This window comes from Mchenga conophoros, linkage group LG3, assembly GCF_057382185.1.
Source record: "Mchenga conophoros isolate Kocher_MC1m ecotype Shallow Benthic linkage group LG3, M_conophoros_male_GT1.1, whole genome shotgun sequence".
Taxonomy (NCBI): domain Eukaryota; kingdom Metazoa; phylum Chordata; class Actinopteri; order Cichliformes; family Cichlidae; genus Mchenga; species Mchenga conophoros.
This window is the reverse complement of record NC_140528.1, coordinates 34,119,656-34,146,281: the sequence shown is the minus strand read 5'-3', so window position 1 is coordinate 34,146,281 and position 26,626 is coordinate 34,119,656. Positions and strand designations below refer to the sequence as shown.

General features: G+C 43.0%; 1 protein-coding gene across 2 annotated transcripts; it reads right to left on the bottom strand.

Annotated features, from left to right (window-relative positions):
• Positions 1-1,610: 1,610 nt before the first annotated feature.
• Positions 1,611-25,802, bottom strand: LOC146578308 (CD276 antigen-like). Of its 2 annotated transcripts, XM_085258009.1 has the most exons (10): positions 25,591-25,802; positions 21,679-22,026; positions 20,895-21,218; positions 20,707-20,808; positions 7,088-7,420; positions 6,273-6,596; positions 5,561-5,884; positions 3,328-3,654; positions 2,357-2,680; positions 1,611-2,283 (listed from the first exon to the last, which is right to left on the bottom strand). In XM_085258009.1, exons 1-10 carry the CDS (start codon positions 25,622-25,624, stop codon positions 2,192-2,194), a joined length of 2,532 nt encoding a protein of 843 aa, XP_085114135.1. In that variant the 5' UTR covers positions 25,625-25,802; the 3' UTR covers positions 1,611-2,191. The 2 variants fall into 2 exon arrangements, with proteins under 2 accessions (XP_085114135.1, XP_085114128.1); XM_085258002.1 differs by lacking the exons at positions 1,611-2,283; positions 2,357-2,680; positions 3,328-3,654; ... (1 more) ...; positions 6,273-6,596; positions 7,088-7,420 and adding exons at positions 18,764-19,520; positions 19,587-19,919.
• Positions 25,803-26,626: the final 824 nt, after the last annotated feature.

Sequence of the window (26,626 nt, the reverse complement as noted above, 5' to 3'; positions counted from 1 at the left end):
TCCAGGATGAAGAGTGTGAAAGAACTTCTTCCACTACAGTATTCATTACAGCACTGTGGCACTCCACAAACCCTCACACTGTCTCAATCCCTGTTTCCAGTTTGACTGAGAGAAGGCCTGAAGCTCAGCCAATCACAGGACAGGAAGTGATCAGCTGACAGTGATTTGAAGCTGTCAGGGTGAGGCTGCTTCATGCAGGTGTGAAACTATGAGGAAGCTGAACGCCTCCTCTTTCCTCAGCAGTGATCTGTGGCAGTCTGCCATCATGTTTGGCTGCTCACACTGAATGTGACTCACTGTTGGGGTGTAGCTCAGGTGGTGGAGCAGGTCCTCTGCTATTCGGAAGGCTGGTGGTTCACTCCCTGCAGTGTGCATCCCAAATATCTTTCAGCAAGACACTAACTCCAAGTTGCTCCGTGATGCATCACAGTGTGGATGTTAGAGGGTGAGGAAAAAGTGCTTGGATTAATGAGTGAAGTTGTTTAAAGTGCTTTGGGTATAATCACTGATTAGAACACGAACATGAACACAGAGCTGCAGAGAGACAGGAAGAGGTGAAAGCTGCGACCCTGGTGTGGTCAGAGGCGTCACGGGTGTTTAGATGTCATCCAAGGAAAGATTTAATATTTCAATAATATAAATTAAATATAAATATAAATATAAATTACACAAGTTTGCAAAATACACACAGACAAAAGAGATGTTTCAATAATATAAATACTTTATCTAAAAGATATGCAGTGCAATAAAACAAACACAACACACAAAAAGACCGCAGCACCATGTTGGCCACAAATCAGCATTAAATCAGAGAAAGTAAAGAGGCTGGATGGAGCAGTAACTCAGCAGGAACACAAAACACTTCAGCTTCACACTCGGAGCTGCACAGTAAAGGAAACCTTTCAGAGTGATGTGGAGTAAAGGAAACATGGAGGGAGGAAACCACCAGCAGGGAGGCCACACCGCTGCTGGCTCGTCCTTCAGTAACCAAACACAGAAACGAAAAAGTGACACATCACATAAAAACATGTAGTCCAAAGCTAAAAGGACAAACATGTTCACCACAAATACTAAACACAGTGTTAAACAGTCACAGTGAGGCTGAGCTGTGTCAGTTTCACCTCTGACACAACAATCACTCATTAAAGGAAACTGCAGAGCTGCACTTCCTGTGGCAGCTCGAATCACCACGATGACTCCGAGCAAACGTCCCTCACACAGAAGCTCAGTTCTGCTTCCTGTGTGATCAGATTATGTTCAGGATGAACTCTGTTCAGGAGGAAACAGTTATCACTGATGATTTTAAAATAACTTCCAGAAATCCAGTTAGAAGCCAGAGAAGACGAACGTTCGAGCATCATAATTTTTAATGGGACAGGTTACAAAAATTAAACTCTATAAACTCTGAGTGTGACCATGTTTCAGTGTAATGTGCAGCTCAGAGATAACCAGCACCACTGAGCTCAACGTTAAAGTCATGAACTTCTTTATGGCTCTGTGTTCTGAGTCACCAGGCTAAACAAAAACATCTGCAGCATTGTTTACATCAGTGTTGCATTTTACTGGTATATTTATGATCTTCTGTACAGATTATTGATTATTTCACCATCATTATCATCTGATAACATCTCTGACTGCAGTATGTGGATTTCACAAAGATTTAAAGCTGAAAAAAGTAACAGGACAAGAAGTTTAACGGAGACGGTTGATAACCAACTGTTTCCTCCAGGTTTTCTCAAGGCAGCAGAGACAAAGAAGTCTTTCCTGATATGTTCATGTTCTGCAAACACAACATGACTCAAATGTCTTCAGCTGCACCACAGATGAGTCCGTGCCGGTATCTACAGTGGCATTCACAAACGTGTTTACAGGCTGACTTTAATGTGTTTCTGCACATGCTTGTCCTCTGGTCATGTGATCATGTGGTTTGTAGGACGCTCCTCTTCCTCAGAGGATCCACCTGTGCTTCCTCTCCTCTCTCCTCCACCTGTTACAGTGAGGGAACGTCCTCCATGATGGAGGAGCTGCTGGAAAGTGCTGAGAGTTTCCTCCAGAGTGAGACCTCTGTCACAGTTCAGAGGATCTACGGCAGCAGAGACCTTCATGGACACTAAAAGTCTCAAACACACAACAACAACATCACACTGACTCCACTCTGACATCACTGATCAATAATCAAAGAACACACAGATCAAACTGATTGATCAGCCATCAGAGGAGTCGGATCAATGGAGCTGCTTCTGTTCCTGATGTCCCCTGTTTGATCCTGGACCTGAACTCTGCCTGCAGAGGAGACACAAGACAGTCAGACAGGGACAAACAAATAAATAAACAAAAAACAAACAAACCAACAAACCTTTGATTTTCAGCAGCACAGTTTTGCCTCTGTGGATGTTTCCCTTCCTTCTAACCACACAGCTGTACCTCCCACTGTCTCTCTCTGTGGGATGTTTCAGGGTCAGACTGAGGTCTCCAGTTTTCAGCAGGTCTTCATTCATCTTCGTTCGGTCTCTGTAAACCTGGTGCTGTTCTTCAGGCTGGTCAGAGCCGTTCCGATATATGTGGACCTTCCTGTAAAACCCGTTCTTCCACTCCACCTCAGCATCTTCAGGCAGGTTTTGTGTGGTTTTGAAGGGCAGCTGGACAGACTCCGCCCCCTCCTCCACCTCCACCTGACAGACTGAGAGGACAACAAACACAACATGAGCTGTACAGAGAGCAGCAGGTGTCACAGTTGTAGAGAAAGCTAAAGGAAAGAAGCAGATCTGATCAGAAGGTAACAGGAGATCTTTGAGGAGTCATCACTGAGAAGACTTGTTGCTTATTTCATTTTTCATAGAACATCACATTAAGATCAAGAAACATTGATTAGATTTATTTGTCCTTTGTTTTGAGAAGCAGTTACCGTGTCTCAGTTCTCCTGTTGCATTTTCAATTTGGTCACTTCTTTATAAAAATGTCTTTTAAACTAATCTTGTGATAACATGTGGAGATAAAGTGTGAATTTCCCTCCACATATTTGCACCTGATCCTTTCATGTATGTGTATTTTGCTGCAGTAACATCTGGCTGTCACAGCTGGACTGGCTCTTTAACTGGTGTGAGAGCTCTACACACAGCTTCACGTTGTCAGCTGTACGGACAGGATGATGACTGATGACTCTTTGTCTATAACAGAGATGTTACCCACTGTCTGTGATGGACTTCCTTTTGCTTTTACCATGTGACCTTTAACTTCTCATCAGTACTGATCACAACTATTTAACTGACAGGAAACAGATAAGAAGATTACAACATCTGACCTTTGACCTGTATCTACAGCACTGACCTCTAAATTTCAGCTCCACTTGTTTCTTCAGCAGGATGTTTCCCTCCCTGCTGTAGACGGTGCAGGTGTAGGTGTTTGTGTCACAGCCTGTGGGGTGTTTCAGGGTCAGACTGAGGTCTCCAGTTTTCAGCAGGTCTTCATTCATCTTCGTTCGGTCTCTGTAAGCCTGGTTCTGTTCTTCAGGCTGGTCAGAGCCGTTCTCATACACGTGGACCTTATCATCATCACTGTCCATCCACTCCACTTTAGCATCTTCAGGCAGGTGAAGTGTGGTTTTGCAAAGTAACTGGACAGACTCCACCCCTGAATCCACCTCCACCTGACAGACTAAGAGGACAATAAACACAACTTGAGCTGCACAGACAGTAACAGATGTTTGAGTGGTTCTTGTTTAAAATATGATGGAGACAGAATTGTCATTTTCTGTCTGTTTAATCCTGAGCAGATCTGGCTGCTTCTTAAAGAACAGTGTGACTGTCAGCTGGTCAGAGTCAAAGCTTTCTTTGAAGGGGAGTCAAGGTGTCCATTGCAGGAAATGTTAAATGTAATGTAATGTTTCCTTGACCAAGGAAGGTGGTTCAGGGAAACTAAGAGAGACGGGTCCTGGGTGAGGGGCCAGACTAAGAGCAGTTTATAAGATATTGTTAGAAACGGTTCAAATATTGAGGGTGAGCACAAAAACAACAATGGTCCAGAAGAGCTTCAGTCAAACAATGATTTTAATGAACACACGCGTGGGGAGATGAACACTGCACCATCAGCATCAATCTCACCTCAAAACTGCACAATAAACTGTTTTATAACATCAGGGCATTTTAATGACGCCCCGTCATGCGTCAAGAAGATACAATACATACACGAGTTTGAAAAACACACACATTCTGTTGACGACTTTTGACACATTTAAAAGGACATCTTCTCCGTCTGCAGGCCAGGCGCTTCCCGGTAATCTTCTAACTCTGCTTATCTCCTGGAGCAAACTGTCCCTTAGGCAGACACAATTTCGCAATCACCAGCTTTTGCAACTATTATTTGAAGTCTTACCTAATCATGAGTCTAACTACTGTTTGTGTGTGTGTCTCGACCTCAAAATGCACTCGGCCTCAACCCGCCCGTTGACGCTTCTGGCCTTTTACCAGACAGAAGCTCTCTGTGATAAGTGTAATAATCTTAACTAAGAACATGTGTAATCTATTGAATAAATGCTTTGATGAAATGATAATTAATGTAATGGTAATGATGATGGTTATGAATAGTAGCAGTAAAATATTTCCGTGATCTCTACTATATGCATATTGATGATATCAGAAGTCCAGAAACCTGGACTGAATGAGGCATACCACTGCTCCTCTGAGAACACTTAACCTGCTCAGGCCTTGACCCACGGGGCTTGTCCAGCCATTCACCGAGTTGTCATTGTTCGACTGATGCTGACAGCCTTCAATTCCCTGGCATGTCACGAACTGGCACAATGTGCTGAGTCCACACAAAAAGTTTACATAAACAAAAAATATATATTTATTAAAGATATCTAGAGGGTGTAGCCTGCATTTCAGGCTATGGTAACTGGGATAGACTCATCAGTGTGGGGGCATCATTCTGAGCTGCAGCATGCCCCCTTCTCCACTACTACTGCTTGGTAAAGTTAGATAAGTTGGCAGATTTCTCGGGTAAATACAGAAACTCATTCCAAGCAGCTGTTCCTACGTGACTGGTGTTGGAACTTTAAACCACAGTTGCGAAAACGAAAAATAAAAATAACCTATAGTTCATGAAATCCAGTGGCGGGTCCTTACCACAGTGGGACTCATTATGCAAATCATTAGGTGACCCCAGAGGGCACAGTGGGGCTCTGTTAACACTGTGTACAAGCTGAGACGATTCGCACCTGGATAATGGTGGAGTACCCACTGTGGGTCAGGGATGAATTGTATTTGTGGGTTCTGTTCATGAGAGAAATAGGAAAAGACTGACTGGTGCCACATCTGGAGTGATGTGGACACTGTATCAGGCAGTTGTGACAAAGAGAGAGCTGAGTGTGAAAGCAAAGCTGTTGATTTGGCTGTGATGGTAGTGCCAAAGTCAGGAATTGTGCATGAGTCCTATTGGGAAGAGCTTGCTTGGGAGTACTTCAGTGTACCCCTGGATGAGTGGCAGGAGAGAAAGGTCACCCACCCTCCTTCCCTGTCATCAGAGGGTTAGCTAGTTTGCTAACTGTATCTACAGCACTGACCTCTGACTTTCAGCTCCACTTGTTTCTTCAGCAGGATGTTTCCCTCCCTGTAGACGGTGCAGGTGTAGATGCCTCTGTCATCATCTGTGGGGTGTCTCAGGGTCAGACTGAGGTCTCCAGTTTTCAGCAGGTCTTCATTCATCTTCGTTCGGTCTCTGTAAACCTGGTCCTGTTCTTCAGGCTGGTCAGAGCCGTTCTGATACACGTGGACCTCATCTTCATCACCATCCATCCACTCCACTTTACAATTTTCAGGCAGATGAGCTGTAGATTTGCAGGGCAGCTGGACAGACTCCACCCCTGATTCAACCTCCACCTGCAGGACTGAGAGAACAACAAACACAGCATGAGCCGAACAGACAGCAGCAGCACTGAGCACATCATCTTTAATCAGATGAAGTGAAATACTTATGGTGAAAACATATTTGACTGATTCCAGTGGGAGTGAAACAAGTGGAAAAGTTCTAAGCACATCAGATGAAATCCCCCACAAACCAGGACGAAGGAGGGATTCAGGGTCACCTGATCCAGCGTTATCAGAAAGGAAAGGTTTAAGCCTAATCTTGAAAGTAGAGGCTGGTTGTTTCCTATTTTACTTTTAAATACTACTACTACTAGTAGTAGTAGTAGTAGTAGTAGTACTACTCTCCATCTATGGGGACTGACATAGCTGCCTCACTGCTAATGAACCCATCATCGTGATGAGGCTGACCTCTGACATGGAGCTCCACTTGTTTCCTCATCAGGATGTTTCCCTCCCTGCTGTAGATGGTGCAGGTGTAGGTGTTTGAGTCTTTGTCTGTGGGGTGTTTCAGGGTCAGAGTGAGGTCTCCAGTTTTCAGCAGATTTTTCTTCATTTTCGTGCGGTCTCGATAACAACTGTTCTGTTCTTCAGGCTTGTCAGAGCCGTTCTCATACACGTGGACCTTCCCACTAATATTTGTCCACTCAACTTTGGTATCTTCAGTCAGGCGAACTGTGGTTTTGCAGGGCAGCTGGACAGACTCCACCCCTGAATCCACCTCCACCTTGTAACCTTAGAGGACAACAAAGCACAACATGATGACGTCAGCAGCAGCTGTGATGGTCACATGACCTCCCTGTCCCTCCTTCTCTTCTAGTCTCAGTCAGATTGTGTCTCAGTTTGTTCCTGATGTGTTCCTGACTCGTTCTTTGGTAACTAGTCTGCAGTGTCCTGTAAAGCGCTGCAGACATGTTGGATGAAGAAGAACAGACAGACTGAGCCTCCACAGTCGGCCATGTCTCACACACATCAGCACAGAAACCATGAAGATCTCATGTGTCTGAACATCTGAAGCTCACCTGGCATGAAATAGTGCCGAAAATGAAACAACAACAAGAATCAGGAGAAGAAGGAGAACCAGGAGGACCACGACAGCTGCTGCCCAAGCTGGAAATTGTTCTGTGGAGAAATAAACAAAGGTAAAGAAAAAAAAGAAAAGAAAGATATGACTTTTGAATTATAATTTTTACCACAGACCTCTGGTGTTTATCTACAACACTGACCTTTGACCTGCAGCACTACTTTCTGTCTCAGGATGTCTTTGTCCCTGTAGATGGTGCAGATGTATCCTCCACTGTCTCTCTCTGTGGGGTATTCCAGGGTCAGGCTGAGGTCTCCAGTTCTCAGCAGGTCTTCGTTCATCTTTGTGCGACCACAGTAAAGGTTGTCCTGTTTTGTAAGATGGTCACTTCTGTTTACATACACATGGACCATCATGAGTTCACGGTCAGAGCGAGTCCACTCCACTGCTGCATTCTCAGGCAGGTCAGGTGTTGTTTTGCAGGGCAGGAGAACAGACTCTGACCTTTCCTCCACCTTCACCTCCACCTGCTGGTCTGAAAGGACAGTAGATAACAATATAAACTAGAGAAGCAGCAGCAGTGATACTGTTAGCATTGAGTGAGTTCCATCATCTGTTGGACAAAAATCATATTTTAAATCTTTGTAATAAGTATGATGGAGTAATTGGAGTGTACAACCTTTACAGGAATTTAACAACATTTTCATTAACTGTTTATAAATAAGTCATTTTTATACATACTCAAACATTTAAGAGGCTTAAAAAATAACTGGAAAGAATAACATAAGTGTAAAAAGTATGAAGTATAAAGCCGTTAGGCATCTCCAAACACTTCCCCCCCCCCCCCCCCTTCCTGGTTTCTTAGTTTTTTGCATATTTCTGCTTCTACTTCTCAGATTCTGAAGAAATAATTCAGCTTTATTATTTAAGATGTTAGACTGGACTGCTGACCTTTGACATGCAGCTGTATGTCTGTCAGTTTTCGTTCATTCCTTCCATTACTGATGGAGCAGGTGTAGTTGCCACTATCAGTCAGTTTGGGTTTTGTCAAAGTGAGGCTGAAGTCTTTCATTTCCAGACCATCAGGCCTCACTGATGTACGTCCACTGTAACGCTGGTTTCGCTCTTCAAGATTTGGACCTTCTTCTTCTTGCACATGGACAAATTTTGGATCAATATCATTGCGAGTCCACATCAACATAGGGTCCTCAGGCATGACACCTGTGTACTGGCAAGGCAGCAAGACGGAAAGTGCACCTTCATTCACCTCCACGACCACAGCAAAAACATGCTGGAAAGCTGGAAGGACACACAAGGAAAAAGAAAGTTTGCCCCAGCATGCAAAAGCTGGTCTCCAACACACAACTGCAGACACCAGAGAGACAAGTGTTGCACTCAAATACAACCTAAACATAAAGAAATGACCAGGTATCCATCCAACCATTTTCTGCGGGTTATCTGCAGAAAATGGCAGAGGTCTCGGTTCCTGGTCTGCCTACATTATTCTGTAAACTCAGCAGCATCTTCACTTCATTGCCTTTAAGCTAAACATTAATCTCTTCTTAAAATTAATGACTTACTTTTTACTGAGCAAGGAGTTAATTATACAAACATCAGTTAATGCACAATTGCAACCTAATGCTATTCTCTGACTATGTATGGTATTGCCAATTGTGAAGAAGGGCTGATATATAAACTACTGATTTTGAATATTTATCAGACACTAATAGACTTTTTTTGAACAAGAGATGAGAATAGGGAGGTTTTGGGAATGCTACTATGCAAGTAACCCATATGGAAAAGATATATATAAATCTTTTAAAGTTTGTATCTGTCTTGTGTGAAACTTGTATGAAAAGCATATAACTGTGAAAACAGATATAAGATCCCTTGAAAAATTATATAATGAAACTTGTATGTTTTGGATACTTACTAAAACAATGTATTAAAGTAATGAGAAAGTGGCCAGTTTCATGAGTAAATCATGTAAGCCTTATATGATTTACTCACGAAAGTGGCCACTTTCATGAGTAATCACATATAAGTTTTTACTATTTCTTTTCCGTATGGGTAAAACCAGTGGAAAGGGTTATATGAAAAGGATATAGGACATATGGAACAGCCAACATTTAGACCAACAACGAAGTTACCAGTAGTTCTGCGTTCCAACATCTGGAAGAAGCAACTGCTATCACAGCTACTGGTAAGATAGAGCAAAAGGATTGTGGAGAGGGGAAGCCTGGATGTCACGTGGCAGTGATCAATGAGATTTTTAGCTATAAGATGAACAGCCAAAAGTAGCAGTACCCTTCATGTAGAAGGAGAGTAGAGTCCAAGGTCCAGGCAGCAAGGAGGGAAGTTAGCCAACTATCTGAGCGGCAGAAGGGCATGATGAAAAAAGGGATGGCTTAGAAATACAGCAAGCTGCCCATACCTGTGACAAGTAACCACCACTGTGGCAGGCAAACCAGGAAAGGCTATCCAACATGAAGAATCAGAGAGCATCAAGCCTTGTCATGATTCATGCAGACTTGCTCAAGAAGCTGCACTCCCTGAGTGGCTGGCTAACTGAAGGCCAGACAGTCCCCAAGGATCACCAGAAGGGACTGGTCCCATCCAACTACCAGACAATAACCTGCCTCAGTACTACATACTACATGGAAGCTCCTGTCAGGCATCATAGCGGCTAAGATGAACAGGCACATGGCTCAGTACATGAGCGGGCCACAGAAAGGGACTGGCAAGAATACCAGAGGACTGAAACTCCAGCAGCTGGAAGATAGAGCAGTCATTCGAGACTGTAACACCAGAATGACAAACCTGTGCAAAACCTGGATTGACTACAAGAAAGCCTATGACTCAGTGCCCCACACTTTGATCCAGGAATGCCTACAACTACACAAGATTAACAGGACCCTAAGAGTCTATGAGGAATTCAGTGGCAATGTGGCAAACAACACGAGAGGCCAACTTCAAGGAAATAATACAAGTTACCATCAAGTGTGGGATCTACCAAGGAGACGCTCTGTCCACTGGTGTTCTGCAAAAGCCTAAACTCCCTCAGTGAGATCAGTGACAAGACACAAGACGGGCTGTGGATACCGACTACAGAGTGGAGCAATCATCAGCCACCTCCTCTACATGGATGACATCAAGCTGATGAAATATCTGTGATGAGTACGGCCTGGAAATCCCGAGGTCAAAATGGGAGACAACCCCAAGGGTGGTGGCGAATGACCAAGCTAAGATCCTCTGGGACTTCCAGGTACAGACGGACAAAATCGCGGTGGCTAACCAACCAGACATAGTAGTGGTAGACAAACAGAAGAAAACAGCCATAGTGATAGATGTAGTGATAGCAAATGACAGCAACATCAGGAAGAAGGAACACGAAAAGCCTGAAGTACCAAGGGCTCAGAGAAGAGCTCGAGAAGATGTGGAGGGTGAAGGTAACAGTGGTCCCAGTGGTAATAGAAGGAGTAGATCTGGTGACTCCCAAGCTAGGTGTGTGGCCCCAAGCAGATCCCAGGAACAACATCGGAGATCTCTGTCCAGAAGAGCGCAGTCCTAGGAACAGCTAAGATACTGCGCAGGACCCTCAAGCTCCCAGGCCTCTGGTAGAGGATCCAGGCTTAAAGGAGATAGACTGCCTGCAGGGTGAGAGATCTGCACAACACACACAGCAGCTGATTGTAACATGAGCTCATCTGAAAGCCACCAAGAAGAATCCAGAGATTTGAAAGTTGCTGCTTTGGATTGTTAGTTTGATCTGAATCAGAATCCAGTGTTTGATGGAAATCTCCTCCTGCTGCACTTCAACACATTAAAGAGAGAGAGATGAAAGAAAAGCTGATGATGAGAGCAGAGAGAGGAAGGTGTACTTACCGTGCAGGAGGATCACAAACACCACAAACATCTTCATGTTTGATCACAGATCAAAGATCTCACACACAATGATGCAGATGTGACCCTCAGCAGCTGGATTTCCTCTCCATAGATGTGTTTCCATGCAGATCATGGACATAAAGCAGGATGAAGAGTGTGAAAGAACTTCTTCCACTACAGTATTCATTACAGCACTGTGGCACTCCACAAACCCTCACACTGTCTCAATCCCTGTTTCCAGTTTGACTGAGAGAAGGCCTGAAGCTCAGCCAATCACAGGACAGGATATGATCAGCTGACACAGCTGCAGGGATTTGAAGATTGACAGAAAGTTGATCAACAGGTGTGAAACTATGAGGAAACTCAACAGTCTCCCCTTTCTTAGGTGTTATCTTTGACAGTCTGCCATGAGGTTTGGCTCCACACACTAAATCTGAAATGTAAAAACAAAACAAAACCGAGATTAAAAAAACTGAAGAGCAAAACCTTTCAAACCATGAAGCATAGAGGAGGAGGAGGTAAAAAGCCTAGAAAAACATTAAATGAGAAGGTGTGTCCCAACATTTTACTCAGTGCTTTGCAATTGGCATAATTTGTGAAAGTTTAAATCTCTTCTCTATTGAAGAGCAGAAATTAATACGTTCACACCTGTTGATGAACTTTGACCGACACAAAGTTCATCAACAGATGTGAACCTATGAGGAAGCTCAACGACCTCCTCTTTCCTCAGAGGTGATCTGTGGCAGTCTGCCATGTGCAGCTGCACAGACCCAGCGTGAGCTCTCTGAAAGCTGACTGGGACCTTTTTAAAGAAGTGTTATTTCTAATTTAAAACATGAGAAATATATTCAAATGTCTGATGAAATAAGTATGACCTCATTTCAAACTGCAGCTATATTTCTTAATTTTTAAGAGCCAGTAAATGGTTATTGTGAAATGATAATATACAAAAATTTGAAATAAACTCAAATTTATTTCAATGAAATAAATTATTTTGATATAAGTGTTTTGTGATGAATACAGCAGACAGTAACCCTTCTGTGTGCAGCGGTGCTCTGCTTTCCTGAGCAGACAGTAAACGCAGCATGCAGAGTCCTGTCTGTCCTCAGTGTGTCAGCACAGCTTCAGTTCACAGGACACTTTCATTAGTCATCCCTTTATTTCTCTGTTACATTCATTTCAACATTTAAATCATTAGAAATGATTCTGTATATTGTTCAACTAAATGAAAAGACATGAAAATAAGAATTTCCAGGTTGGCCTCAGTTTCATCCTGATACTGACATCAGCTAAATTCTACTTGTAGTTTCTGCTCCGTAGGTTTTTGGTGGAGACTGAAGCTCATCAGATCCTGAGAGCAATCCAAGACATTTATTCAACCCTTAGAGGTGAAGGTTGTTGCCATGGGAACCATAGATCTTAAATCTTAATGTTTAGAATAAGGATTTTTATTTTAACGATCTCTGGGGAAATAAATGTTTCTCTGTTTAAAGCTGTAAATCTACTGCTGAGGAGAGTCCAGAGACATTTCCACAGATGTGTACAAATGTAATAATCAAAGAAGAATTTTATTATTTAACCATAATAATAAAAAAGAAATCAGAGAAAAATGAAACACCAGGTGATGATTTCAATATAAGACTGAATAACTTCCTGCTGCTGGTTTCGGGTGCTCTGTGCAAAGCTCTTTGGAGCTGGAGGATAAAGAAACAGCTTCTGCACATGTGAGCAGCATTATGGGCGAGTGTGGTCGTGACGCTGAGCCTGTGGGTGTCTGCAGAGACCCTCTCTCTCACTCTGTTAATGAAGCCTATGTCACCTGGAGCCCAGCAGACTGGAAACTAGAATCAGGTCTTTATCTGTGCGGAGGCGCGAAGCGAGGTCATGAACATGAACACGTATCTACCTTATTGTGACTGCTTGGATACTCAGTGAAGGAAACTTCTGCAAGAATAATCAGCGTAAAATACTTTCCCTGTCATGTCCTGTCACAAAGTTTCTAAATATTTCACACTAATTCTTGATCAGTTTCATGTATATTTTTTGTCATCAGCTTTTGAGATTTGTCAGGTTCGATGATGTCACAAGACAGACAAGAAACTGAAGCTGATTGGATCATAAATGACAGACAATTTTGTGCAAATGAGATTTTCAAGATTTTAGCAGCAGGTCAGCTACTAGAAGAAGGCTGGTGGATAATAACCCGCAGCTGTTTTCTGAGCATCCACTGGTGTGTAACTGTTGGATATTTCCACAGCTAACACATCATGAGAAAAAGTTGGAGATCCCCCTGTTTCTTTTTATTTCTTTCATCCTTCCTTAAAGAGATAAAACAGTTCAGCACATATAGTATAGGACGCCAAACAAGCAGGAGGAGAGTTGGCTGAAGGACAGGAAGACAGATGTCTGCATTCTGTTTTCTGATGGGCAGGAGGAGGTGCAGGAGAGACGCACAGCTGCTCTCACTCAGCTGATGCTTGAGGTTAAAGTTACCACACTTCCAGCTCACGTGATCGCACACACCCTGTACACACACTTGTGAAATAAACCATTTCACATCTTTTTACATGTTACCCAATAACTTTCAGCCTAGAAGTGGTTAAAAGTGAAGAGAGTGATCCTGACACTCACGTGTGTGGCTCTAATCAGCCACACATGTATGTTTCCAGCTGGAAACACACACACACACACACACACTCTACCTCACATATCTACAGAAGGAGATGATGCCTTTGACACACAGCGGCACATGAATGTTTGTTCTAAACACAACAACATCTGCACACTGTGACATGTTTGATGTGTCAAACTCAGCTCCTCGTGTGTAACTGTCACAGTAGGAAAGAAGGCCTTATCACTGCCTGACAAACTACAGATGAAACCACACTCAGGTGCTCACAGATGACTTTTTACAAAAGCTTCTCTGTTGCTGTGCACACACACAAACAGCACTTTACACAACATCAGAGGAAGACGCTGCAGCTACAACAGGAAGTCCCTAAGACTCTGTGGGCTCAGAGTAAACACGATGTAGGCCTGATTAAAGGTGCAGAGCCCCAAACCTGATTAGGTTACCATGTTTGAAATCCTGCCACACTGCTGCCTGCTGGAGACGGGGAGCAGCAGACACCACTGCTGCCACGCTGCCTTCTCATTATTCAACACTGCTGCTGCTGAGCTGGACGCTCTCAACAGAAACAATCTGCACCACCTGCAGGTAGACTTTAGGTGTTGTGCTTCTGCTGCATTATGGAAACCTGATGGTGACGCTGCTCGATGCTGCTGCTGTTTGTCAGAGTCCAGCTCACAACCCAGTTCGTGGTTTCTTTGCCAGAGTAAACACGGCTGCTAAGCAACAGCTGAGCGGGAGGTGTCTCACACAGAGAGAAGTATGGCTGCACTCTCAGGATGGTGTTGTGTTTCTCTGCTTTGATAAACATTTCCTTTCCCTTCGTGCTCTTTGGCCTCGTGGGTGGATCATGTTTGGAGGCATTTCCAACATCTAAACAAGATAATGCAGCAGTGCTGCCCGAGGTCGTTCCCAGATGAAACAGTTATCACGCAGGAGGAAGGAGAGAATCTCACATTGAAGCCGAGCCTGTGACCAGACTGGACTCTCACAGACAAATTCATGTTGTTGTTTACAGCTGTCTGCCAGCAGGAACACACACTGCGTCCACCTGTTCTCCCCTGTGCACAGTGTGTAAATGTTGTGAGTGTAACCCTCCACCTGCAGTAAAGACTGCAGCTGTTGAAGCAGAGACATCCTGTTTCCACTGAGTTTAGCTCTGAGCTACATGTTACTGGTGAGTCTATTTAGGAAATCTTCCCTTCAGTTTGACCTCTGACCTTTGCCTACAGTACTGACATCAGTATCTACAGCAGGTGCTGGGGTTTGTTGCTGACCTTTGACCTCTAAATGAACGCTTGTCAGTCTTTGCTCTCCCATCACTGATGGAGCAGGTGTAGTTGCTGCTGTCAGTCTGTTGGTTTTCTCAGAGTGAGACTGAATCTGTGTGATGTGTGACCATCGTAGCGCTGTGTTTCTCCTCTAAGATCATCTCCTCCTCCTCGTGGACAGATTTGGCATCAGCTGAAGAGTCCACATCACTGTGGCCTTCTAAAGTATGAAGCTGAGTACTTGCAGTCGTGTTTGTTCGTTATTACAAACACATTCCTCTGGACACAGACCAGCTACACACAGCTCTGCATCTGCTGACGTCTTTAGAAATAACTCTGAAGTCACTCTGACCTCTTTGTGAAATGTTTCAGTCTTTGTATTATAAATGCTGCTCGAGCTTCTACCCCCTTACAAACTTTATCCTCCTCTCTGGTAAATCAAAGTAAGGAAACACAAGGGAAGAAAAGAAATGAATAAAACAGCTTTGAGGAAAATTAAACACCAGCCCAGTCTGTGTCCTCTGTGAGACCTTTGAAAAACAATGAAAATCTCTAAACATTCAGTCAAATGTGACCCAGAGTTCACTGGGTCAGACCTCAGCACTCTTTGTTCTGGATATTACTGATTAGAGATCAGCAGGTATGAACTCACCACCTACTGACCACTCAGTTCTGTGGAATAGCACCACTATCTCTGGCAGATCTCTGTGCAGACAGTGGGAGGGTCTGAAGTCTTTGTGTTTCCCCGATGAGCTTCAGTAATAAAGATTTTTAGACTTTAACAGTGTCACAACAAATCTGTTCCTATATAGGCTTTCATATATATTCAGACCGTCCATTCCAAGTAGTATGTCAAGCCTACACTTGAATCCTGTGTTTGTGTTTATTCTTGCTCTCAGACCATTAAACAACATTTTAAGAGGCTTTAACAAATCTGACATTTATTCTTCATAAGCGGGGTGTTCCTGTGGCTGCGGGAAACTTGGTAAAATGAAAGTGTTGTCCTGTCCCAGCCCTCTCCTACCATGGCCGTTCTCCAAGACATTTTTTATCCGAAGGCTGTGCAGCTCATGATACAGGAGACGTGTAATTCCCCTGCTGCTGCTGGTTTTAGGTTTTTGTTGTTTCTGTTTCTTTAAATAGAAGCCGACACAGCAAAGATGCTTTGTGTTTTCTGTTCTGTGAGCCGACACAGACATGTTTGTTACAGGATGGATTATGATGATTGTGGGTCAGATATTCATGCTCCCCTCAGGACTTGTATAATGTTTATTAGCATCGGGACCAAGTGAAGAAACCAGATATGAGCATATTGGTAGTTTGTGCTTTCATCTAATGAAAGCATACTATACTGTAAGAACAGAGGTTTATGGCTCCATAGTGTAGAGGTTAACATGTTCAGTGGTGACAATAATCGCCTTTGTGTTGCATTTGGTGTAAAACATGCAGAGCTGTGTGCTGTGTCTTGTGATGAGGGAGCAGCTGAAAGTAGCTGCTGTACGAACACGTCCATCACTGAGTGATCTGTTTGAGGGGACGGAGGTGAGTCTGTCACTTGGATCTACATCCGGATGAACAGAATCAAGTTTTTAGGACGATCATAGTACGACTTTACAGAAATAAAGTAAACTACAGTGAGGGGCTTCATTTAGTAAACTCATGTTACAGAGTTTGTCGTTTGAATGCTTAAACCACTGCGACCACTGCAGAGAACAACAGCAATCTCACCTCCTCGACCAGGACAGGTTTACCGTCCTCCTCTAAATGTCACACAATAACAAAATGGACTCAAAACCCAAACTGGACAAAAGGGAATCCCAGTGAAGAACAGACTGCTTTCATTGTTACAGTCAGGTTGTACAAACCAACATGTGTGACGAGCAGGATAAGCAGTCACACGAGGCTGGTTACCAACTCACTAAGTTAACCCAGAGTTTGCTCATACGTTCACATGAAAGAGGCGGTGCTGGCAGCATGTAACCAATCAAAGGGGGTGTTTGATGGATCACATGACTCCACAAAAAATGATCCCTACGAGCTCCACCTACGAGAGACTTATTATCATATAGGGATTAAGAATCTATAAAAGAACACTATTGTGAAAACGAATGCTGCAGCAAATCATTAACCTGCTGATTTAAAGCACAGAGCAGTGAAATAAAGGTTTTGATTCCAGTCGATGGTTTTGTTGCTGAGCGCGCTCTCAGTGCTGCTGATTATTTCTCAGGTGATGGCTGCACATTAAACTGGACCAACTGAAACTATAACGCTTATTGTCCAACAGCCTGTGGAGCTTCATTTTCATGCACATCACAGTGTGAGTGGTTGAACAGGTGTTCACTGCTATGCAGATGACACCCAGCTTTAACCATGAAGCCAGATAACACTTGCAAATATGTAAGACTGCGTTCTTCCATTTGTGCAACATCGCTAAAGTTAGAAATATCCTGTCTCAGAGTGACGCTGAAAAACTAGTTCATGCGTTTATTACTTCCAGGTTGGACGACTGTAATTCATTATTATCAGGAAGTCCTAAAAACTCCCTGAAAAGCCTTCAGCTAATCCAAAATGCTGCAGCAAGAGTCCTGACAGGGACTAGAGAGAGAGAGCGTGAAGTGGCTGCTTGGTGTCTCCAGTGTAGGTCTGAGAACTGCTCGCTGCTCTGCACAGCATACTCTATGTTTGTTCACTTTTTTTCCAAACTGCTTAGATGACCATGACCTGGATGACTGAGACACTACACAGGCTTAGAGTTTAAAGCATCTTGAGACGACTGTTTTTGTAATTTGGGGGTACATAAAGAGAAAGAAAGAAATCTAGAAAGTCAGAGCAGCTGTCTGTGTTATGACCATCAATACGATCATACTTCAAAAAGCAATACCGTCATGTTCAATGAATCCAAATCAACCTGATGATCAAATGACCTCAGATGAGCTGCTTCCTCCAACCAAACTGAATCACTGAGTGGATTTGTTCCCTCTGTAGTGTTGAACAGCTTAGCAGGATGAAGAAAACGAGACAAAACCTCGGTGTGTAAGAACAGGATCAGAGCCTGAAGTGAGAAATTCCTCCATGATCTACATCCAGACTTCAGTAGAGCCAAACTGGATCAGACTGTCTGCTGGACTCTTACACACATTCCGAGCTCAACATATACACTACACACTAAATAGTTGTTGCTGTTTCAGACTCTGAATCTGAAGCTCAGCAGTGTGTTTCCTGTTTTTCTGTCTTTACATTGTTCCTTAAAGGTTCCTCCAAGTTTTCTCACTGTTCCTCTGATCCATGCAGATCATCATTACAGGCATTCAGCTTTCTTCTTCTACTCCTTCTTCTCTGTGTGTCATGTCCTGTTTGAATCATCCATCTGTAGTCAGGAGCAGCCGCTCCATTACAAACACGACAGCAGAACAACAACACTGGATCAGATTAAATTGTTATGACCGAGGTTAAATTCATAGAACAATAATTATTATAATATGTTAGATCAAAACCAAATTGACAAGTTAAAAAAGGCGACCTGTGATCATGCTGTTTGACATCACTGATCAGTCACACAGATCAAACTGATTGTTACGGCCCGTCTAGACCAGCGGTCCCCAACCTTTTTTGCGCCACGGACCAGTTTGTGCCCGACAATATTTTCACGGACCGGCCTTTAAGGTGTCGCGGATAAATACAACAAAATAAAACCAGTACCGGTACCGAAAAAAAAAAAGATTTATTCATAATACACGTGAAAAGACCCAGGAAAACCGAGTTAACGAAAAAACGATAACAAAATAACGCTGAAAACCGATAAAAACCCTGAAAACCATAGATTTCACACCCGAGTCTCACTCTCGCAGCCCAGCACCAAATGAGAGATCGGTGTACTCATTATCATCCTCATCAGTCTGTGTATTTAAGCCCTCTCTTTCTACTCGTTCACTGTCGTGTCATTGATGTTGTCCTTCCCGTGTGTTCCCTCAGTTCAGTCCGCCATTCAGTTGTCCAGCCAGTCAGTGTCCGTTCACCCACTCCTTATAATAAACCTCACCTACCTGCCAGTCCTGCGTTTGGGTTCCTTCTTCCTCGCCTCCACACAACATGTGAACACTGCAAGGCCAAAGTTCTGTTTTATATTAATACATCTTCCTGTGTGTGAGTCACCTGGGGTTTGGTTCCTCTCCGGTCTGGCAAAGGGCTGGGAGAGCTGAAGTACCACTGTCAACCGTCATGCCTCATTGCCTGGAGGGTGTTTCAAGTTTGTTTAATTGTTTTGTATTAGTTGGTTATATGGCAGCCATTTTGTTTTCCTCTGTGTGTGTCATGTGTTATAGCTAAACCAGTATTAACGTTCCCCCGTGTGTCATTTCAGGAGGTCAGTTTGTCTTATGTTTGCTTGAGGTTTCGTTAATTGTTACCTTGAGCTTAGTCTATTGAGTTGACCTGTTTTGCTGGTCTGCCTGTTTAAGTTTTGGCTTTGTTAAATATCTTTTTATACTTTTGGGTCAATAAAATCCAATTTTTTAAATTAAACATCTGTGTCCTTTATGCTTTACTGCTTGGTCCCTGAGACAATGATACAAACAACATACTCAAAGAAATTAAACCAAATGACAGCAGCGTACCTCCAAAACTAACAAAAACAGGAGAAAACAGTGATCAAATACAAAGGCAGTCCACCCCTACATGCTGCTGTGTAAATATGTTGTCTCCATGTAGTTAGCCAATCTGCAGGCACCGTCTCCAGGTGCATATGAGAGACAACATTACGACAGCAGTCATAACACTGATTGATCAGCCGTCAGAGGAGTCGGATCAATGGAGCTGCTTCTGGTCCTGATGTCCCCTGTTTGATCCTGGACCTGCAGAGGAGACACAAGACAGTCAGACACAATCACACAAGCCAGCAAACAAACAGACAAACCAACCTTTGACTTTGAGCAGCACAGTTTTCTTTCTGATGAAGGTTCCCTTCCTCCACACCAAACACTTGTACTCTCCACTGTCTCTCTCTGTGGGCTGTTTCAGGGTCAGACTGAGGTCTCCAGTTTCCAGCAGGTCTTTGTTCATCACAGTTCGGTCTTTGTAAACCTCGTGCTGTTCTTCAAATTGGTTTGGGCCGTTTGTAAACACGTGAGCCTTCTGGAACGGCTCGTAGCGTTCCCATATCACTTGAATTTCCCCCGACAGGTATTTTGTGGTTTTGAAGGGCAGCTGGACAGACTCCACCCCCTCCTCCACCTCCACCTTCACTGGAATCACTGAAAGAACAGCAAACACAGACAGCAGCAGGTTTTCAGAGGTGTAGAGAAATACCATGTCCTGTTTGAATCATCCATCTGTAGCTTCACTGAATGCTGGAGGTTCAAAGAGTCTAAAGCACAAAGTCTGATTTGTCTTTACGGAGCAGCTCAGAGCAGATCTCGCTGTTCTCACAGGGGGAACGTTATCAGGTTTTCTCCTGGAGGTCAAAGTTCAGCAGGTGTTTGTTCACTTCTCCTTTTACACTCTGATCCTCGAGGACACAGGAGGAGCTTTCAGACCAAACTGTCCTGCAGACTCTCTGAGAGGAACTGCCCACTGAGGAGCTCCTCCGACATCTACAGACTAACAAAGACTTGTTTTCTGTTTGAATGACACCACCAGCGGGGACAGGCTAATGTAATGGAAAAAGGTCTCCCCAATCTTACTGGTGGAATTTGAAAAGAATACAAAAAACTATGATCCCACGAATGAGAAATGTGGGTGTTACACAACTCTTATAGCAAGGGGATATAAAATATAAAAGGAAGACACAAAGTGGTCCTATCTACATAAGCAACTGAAGTTTGTATATGCAGGTAACAATGTACAGAAATATTAATAGAAAACTGTACGGAGTAAGATAGCAGTAAGATGAACAATGGGCTGTGACGGCAGTTCTTTGATCATTAATATCCAAATTAAATATTTACATATTAATGAATAAATTAGCGGAACAAGTCAAGAAACCCCAGAAGACACCTGCTAACTATATGCATTATGGGTAGTGTAGTATGAGAGACTCACCTGACACCAAGGCATGACGGAAATGAAACAAAAGACTCGCAGAAACAACTACAAGAAGAAGCAGGAAAACCAGGAGAACTGTGGCCCAGGATGGAAACGGTTCTGTGGACAAACAAAACAATATCACATGACTGCTGAACGCTGTACTCAATCTGCACTGACCTCTGACCTGTAGCTACATCTCTGACCTTTGACCTGCAGCACTACTTTCTGTCTCAGGATGTCTCTGTCCCTGTAGATGGTGCAGATGTATCCTCCACTGTCTCTCTCTGTGGGGTATTTCAGGGTCAGGCTGAGGTCTCCAGTTCTCAGCAGGTCTTTGTTCATCTTTGTGCGACCACAGTAAAGGTCGTCCTGGTGGTCGCTTCCATTTGAACACCCGTGGACCATCATGAGTTCTCGGTCAGAGTGAGTCCACTTCACTGTGGTGTCCTCAGGCAGGTCAGGTGTTGTGTTGCAGGGCAGGATGACGGAGTCTGAGCCTTCCTCCACCTTCACCTCCACCTGCTGGTCTGAAAGAACAAGAAACCACAGTATCAGCAGCAGCAGTCACACTGATGATAATCAAAGCATCTGTGTTTGTGATGGTCCTGTGTCTTTGACCCAGTCTTTGAGCTGAAATTATAAAATGTTCATATTTGAGTTTTCTATTATATTTACATTCTATTTTATATGACTTTTGTATTCTTTTAGTGCATCTGACTTTTTTTAGTCAGAACAGTTTGTCTCTGTGTCCTGTCCTCAGTGTGCTCATGCTAGTTTACCTCAGATTTCCTCAGTCATGGTCTCTTTGTCTCCCCAGTTTTGTTTTGATGTTTCCAGACTGGTTGCGTTTATAAAATGTTTCTGCCATTTTTTAGGTTTAGATTACTAGAAAGACCCTTTCTACTACCTTCTACTGTGACCTCTGACCTGTGTCAGCACTGTACTCATGTTTGACTTGTAATTACAAAGGTTATTGGGGTTTTTGACCTTTGACATGCAGCTGTACGTCTGTCAGTTTCAGTTCCTCCCTTTCAGTGCGGATGGAGCAGGTGTAGTCGCCACTATCAGTCAGTCGGGGGTTTCTCAGAGTGAGGCTGAAGTCTCCAGTGTCCAGAGCATCAGGCCTCATTGATGTGCGCCCGCTGTAACGCTGGTTTTGTCCGCTCAGATCATCAGTTTCTTCTTGTCTCAGATGGACAGATTTGGGGTTGAGATCAGTGCGAGTCCATATCATTGTGGGGTCCTCAACTACAAAACCTGTGTACTGACAGGGCAGCAGGACAGACTTTGCCCCCTCATACACCTCCACCATCACAGCCAGGACATGATGCGAAACTGGAAGGAGACACAAAAAACAGAAACACTAATTAACTATAATTAGCCCATATAATGAGGATAGAAAGAGACTGAAATCCCCCTGACTTTTCTCTCCCTACATCTGAGCAAGTGTGGAAAGGTTTAATATCATTTATGTGTGAAATAATAAAGCTCTAAAAAAAGAGCTTTTCCATACAGTGGGATGCAAAAGTTTGGGCAACCTTGTTAATAGTCATTATTTTCCTGCCCAACAATCGTTGGTTGTTACGATAAAAAAAAATCAGGCGGGTGCATAAATTTGGGCACTGTTGTCATTTTATTGATTCTAAAACCTTTAGAACTAATTATTGGCTCGGTAAGCTCAGTGACCCCTGACCTACATACACAGGTGTATGTAGAAAGTGTAGCTGCACTGCAGGAGCTACGTTTCAGATAACAGAAAATTGCTGTCTGGGTTTCCCATGAACTGTTGAAAGACTGCACGAGATGAATTCAAGCTATCTAATGGATAACCACAGATAGTGGATATCTAATTATGCAATTAGACCCATTAGTCTGACACAGAGACAGACAACGATTCACACCTACGGGCAAATTAGAATCACAGATTAACCTCAACCCCACTGACTGCATGTCTTTGGACTGTGGGAGGAAATCCTGAGAGAACCCACTCATACACGAGGAGAACATGCAAACTCCACACAGAAAGGCCAGATGCTGCAGTGAACTCAGGACGTTCTTACAGTGCATCAGTAAACTCATCAACTCGTGAATTTTCTTCTCTCCTTCTTAAATCCTGCCCTCTGAGGCAGCATCAGAATTATGATGCGAATGCTCTGTTGCCAAGATCAGCTCCGTCTCCTCTGGTTCATGTGTTTCTTTTATCTTTTTGTTTCTTAATTTCTATTTGTGTTGTTTCAGTTATTAAAAACGTATCTGGTGTACAGTATGATGATGTCTAAGGCAGGACAGGCAGGAGGAAAACATGGGTGGAGGAGACTTTAGGAAGATGTAATAAATGACTAGAGCACAAATAGAAATGAACAGCATATCGCCAACTGCTCTATTGGTAAGAGAAAGAACAACAAATGTACAACATCTGGAAAATAAACATCTAAAAATTCACAGCTACATAAATCCACTTAAATCTTATCATGGTGTGTGTGTGTGTGTGTGTGTGTGTGTGTGTGTGTGTGTGTGTGTGTGTGTGTGTGTGAGAGAGAGAGCGAGCGAGAGCGTGTATGTCTTCAAGTTAGGCGCACACACATTTTATAATAATTGATATAATATAATGTGTTTTTCTGGATACACTGGGCTTTTTCAGCATTCAAAGATTGATGACACCGTGTCAGAGCACTGGCTATGAATTTCAGAAGGATCAGGCCTTAACTTAACAGAAAAGTTAGCAATAGTTCTTTTCCTATTACAGCTACATCCACTTCTGTCGGGCCTAGGCTGCTCATAGGGCTGGGTATCATCACTGATTTCTATTATCCATTCGATTCTGGTTTTCAAAGTCCCGATTCGATTCAACTTGGCCTCAGACAGTCAGAAATATTATAATTCTGATCATTTATCAGTACTGACTTCATCAGAATTGTGAACATCACAGCAGATGCCTTTGTGTGAAAGTAACTGAGAATAAAACACAGAAAAACATGAAGGAGATTTTCCTGGTCTGGCTTTTTATAGCAGATAACCTTAAAAATATTCTACAATGTTCTGCATATAAAGTTTAAATTTCTTCAGTATTGAACAACAGAAAAAATAGGCTTTCTTGTCCGAGGTCATTTAAGTGAAAAAAGAAAAAGACAGCAGCCACAGCGCTGTAAACAACGGTAGACTGGTGGGTAATAAGCGAATGAATAATACAGAAAACAGAGATTGGAGACGGGAAACTGTTCTTGAAGTACAGAGAGAGATAGAGAGAGAGCTAGCTGTGCATGAAGTGTGATTTTAATAGTCGTGGAAGCAAAACAGCAAAGTTCATGACGACATTGATCAAATGTGAAGCGCAGTTTGCTGCTTCTTTTGCTGCTGGCTCGGTGGATTTTGGTTGGAGAGACAAAACCTGCAGCTCAGAATCAGCGCAAAAAGACGTAAACACAGCGGACGCATCAGGATCGCTAAGCTCCGACAGCGTGTCCGTCTGCGGGCCGTCGGGTGAGAAAGCCGAGAAAGACAAAGCTGATTCTGATGCGTCGGTCTGTGTTTACGTCTTTGTGTGGAGTCCGTGTACCTGCTCTCATCTGCTGTTTGGTTGTTGTTGAAATGGTTTTGTGAGCTTTAATCTGAGAATCTGGCGTTTCTGGCAAAACACAGTTATATTTAAAAGTCGATTCAGGGTTTAATGAATTGATATCGCTTTATTCAAGCTACTCACCTCCCACTTCCACCTACACTTTCTACTGGACCACGGCCAATCAGAGAGGTCCCGCCCCTGACTATCTCTGATTGGTTTAGTCCATGATAGGGGCAAAATGTGTGTCTGTTGTTGACCACAGGGAAGGTTGCAGATTTTTTTTTTTTTTTTTTTTGCTACCCGAACATTTGGTCGCACAGATGCAACCAAATATTTTTTAGTCGCACCACTGAAAAATTTGGTCGTATTTGCGACCAAACTGGTCGCACTCTAGAGCCCTGAAAGTACTTTTTCAATTTTCAGGTTTTAAAGATGTTTTTGAAAATAACTATGAAATCAGTTAACAAATCAGCCATGCAGTGTGATGAAAGGAGCTCTCTGATTGGTTAGAGTAACACAAACATGCACTGGTGCTAGCATTAGCTTTTTTAGCACATTAGCTTAAGAGGTTCAATGTTGCACTGAGTGTGAATGCTGGAGCGAAAAGTCCTTTAAACGAGCACACACACCTGTTAGTAATGCTAAAGCAGAGCTAATGGTTCAAACAGGAGCTTAGAAAAAAATCCAGGTCAGTCTCCAAAGTAAATTTTAAAATTAATTCCAACATGTATTTACTAATCTGTATTTTATTGTACAATTAAACACCAAATCAAAAAAGCTTTATGTCAATGTGTGTGAATCTCTTGGTCTTCCATATCAGACATCTGGTGCTTTGACACACCTGGAACACTGCACAGCCAAAAGTCCTCAATTTAAAAAGACCAGAGCACATTTGTGCGTTTGGAACAAACTGTTACAAATAAAACAAAAACTAAATGTTGTTTGTTAAGTTTAACAATGACCTGTGAATCAGTGAAGCTTGAAAAGGCACCAGGATGAACCAGTGTGGGGACTACACAGCACTTTGTTACAACTGACCTGCTGCAAAAGCACACTGTTCCCATTTATTTAGCTGAATCTACAATAGATCTGGCACCAGGCTTCTTTTATAACCTTTAATGTGGCCAGACTTCACTACAGGCAGTATTCTGGTAATATTAGTGAGACAGGAAAGGAAAATTTCTTAAACAGATGAGCAGATACCAGGATCATGAGCATGAAGCCTGCAGATTTCAGCAGGAGTAAAGTAACTGAGGTGAGTAGTTATACATGTTACACACTTCAAATTATTTTAAACAACCGTGCGTGTGTGTGTGTGTGCATTCAAAGAGCGCTCTCACCGAGTACCAGCAGCACGAACAACAGCAGCAGCATCTCCTTCTCTGGGAAAAACCTTTAGTTAGAAATCACAGTGGTGTTCGCTGCACTGCAAGCATTGGTGCACGACAAAAAGTTTCCTGATAAGAAGACCCTCCTGAGTTCCTTCAAAATAAAATCCTTTACAGAAAAGGACTTTCAACATTAAACTCGGAGGAGAAGCGTTACAGCAGGGCTGCCCAATCCCAGTCCTCGAGAGCTACCGTCCTGCAGCTTTTAGATGCATCCTTGTTCCCACACACCTGAATCAAATGAATGGCTTGTTATCAGGCCTTTGCCAAACATGATGGCATGCTGAAGAGATCAAACCATTTGATTCAGCTGTGTTGGAGTAGGGATGCATCTAAAAGCTGCAGGACGGTAGCTCTTGAGGACCGGGATTGGGCACCCCTGCGTTACAGCATGTCTCACACAGACTACTGACAACTTTTAGCAACATGTGGATTTATATTCTGCTGGAACCTGAAGCTGAAAAGAAGGTTTGAAAGGAAGGACGTCAGTTTTAGTCTCTCTATGTTGAAGTTCTGCAAAACTGACAATAAGTTTTGAACCTATGAAAAATGTTTTTATAGCTTTAAAAATAAAATTCAACTCTTCAAGCTCATGACTTTGTTTTTTTGAGTTTTCCTCTTTCACTCCTGCAGCAGTTCTTATGTGTTAAAAAAACACACAAATTAATAATGATTAAAGAATTAAGTATTATAAGTATTAAGAAAATGTTTGTAATAATTTTTAAAAGGTAATGAACTTGTGCCATGTTGGAGATGTCCGCTGATCACTCTGCACACATTTTTACAGAGGACATGTTTCTGTTACAAAATATTTTCCACTAACTTCATTTAATTGTCTCCTCTGTCGCAGAGGATGACTGGAGGCTCATAGAAAGTTGAGAACAGACAGAAAACATGTCGTCCACACTCTGGAAACATGGGCCTACAGAGCCGATAGACGGAGTGTGAAAACGATCTAAAATGAGTTTACGTTTGAGGTTAAACACAC

Excerpts from the sequence above, each read along its gene's own strand:
- LOC146578308 (XM_085258009.1), bottom strand. The coding sequence starts at position 25,624 with ATGCTGCTGCTGTTGTTCGTGCTGCTGGTACTCG. Across the intron at positions 22,027-25,590 it reads GTTCGTGCTGCTGGTACTCG|TTTCGCATCATGTCCTGGCT; the intron begins GTGAGAGCGCTC and ends GTCTCCTTCCAG. Across the intron at positions 6,597-7,087 it reads AGTAGTGCTGCAGGTCAAAG|GTTACAAGGTGGAGGTGGAT; the intron begins GTCAGTGTTGTA and ends TTGTCCTCTAAG.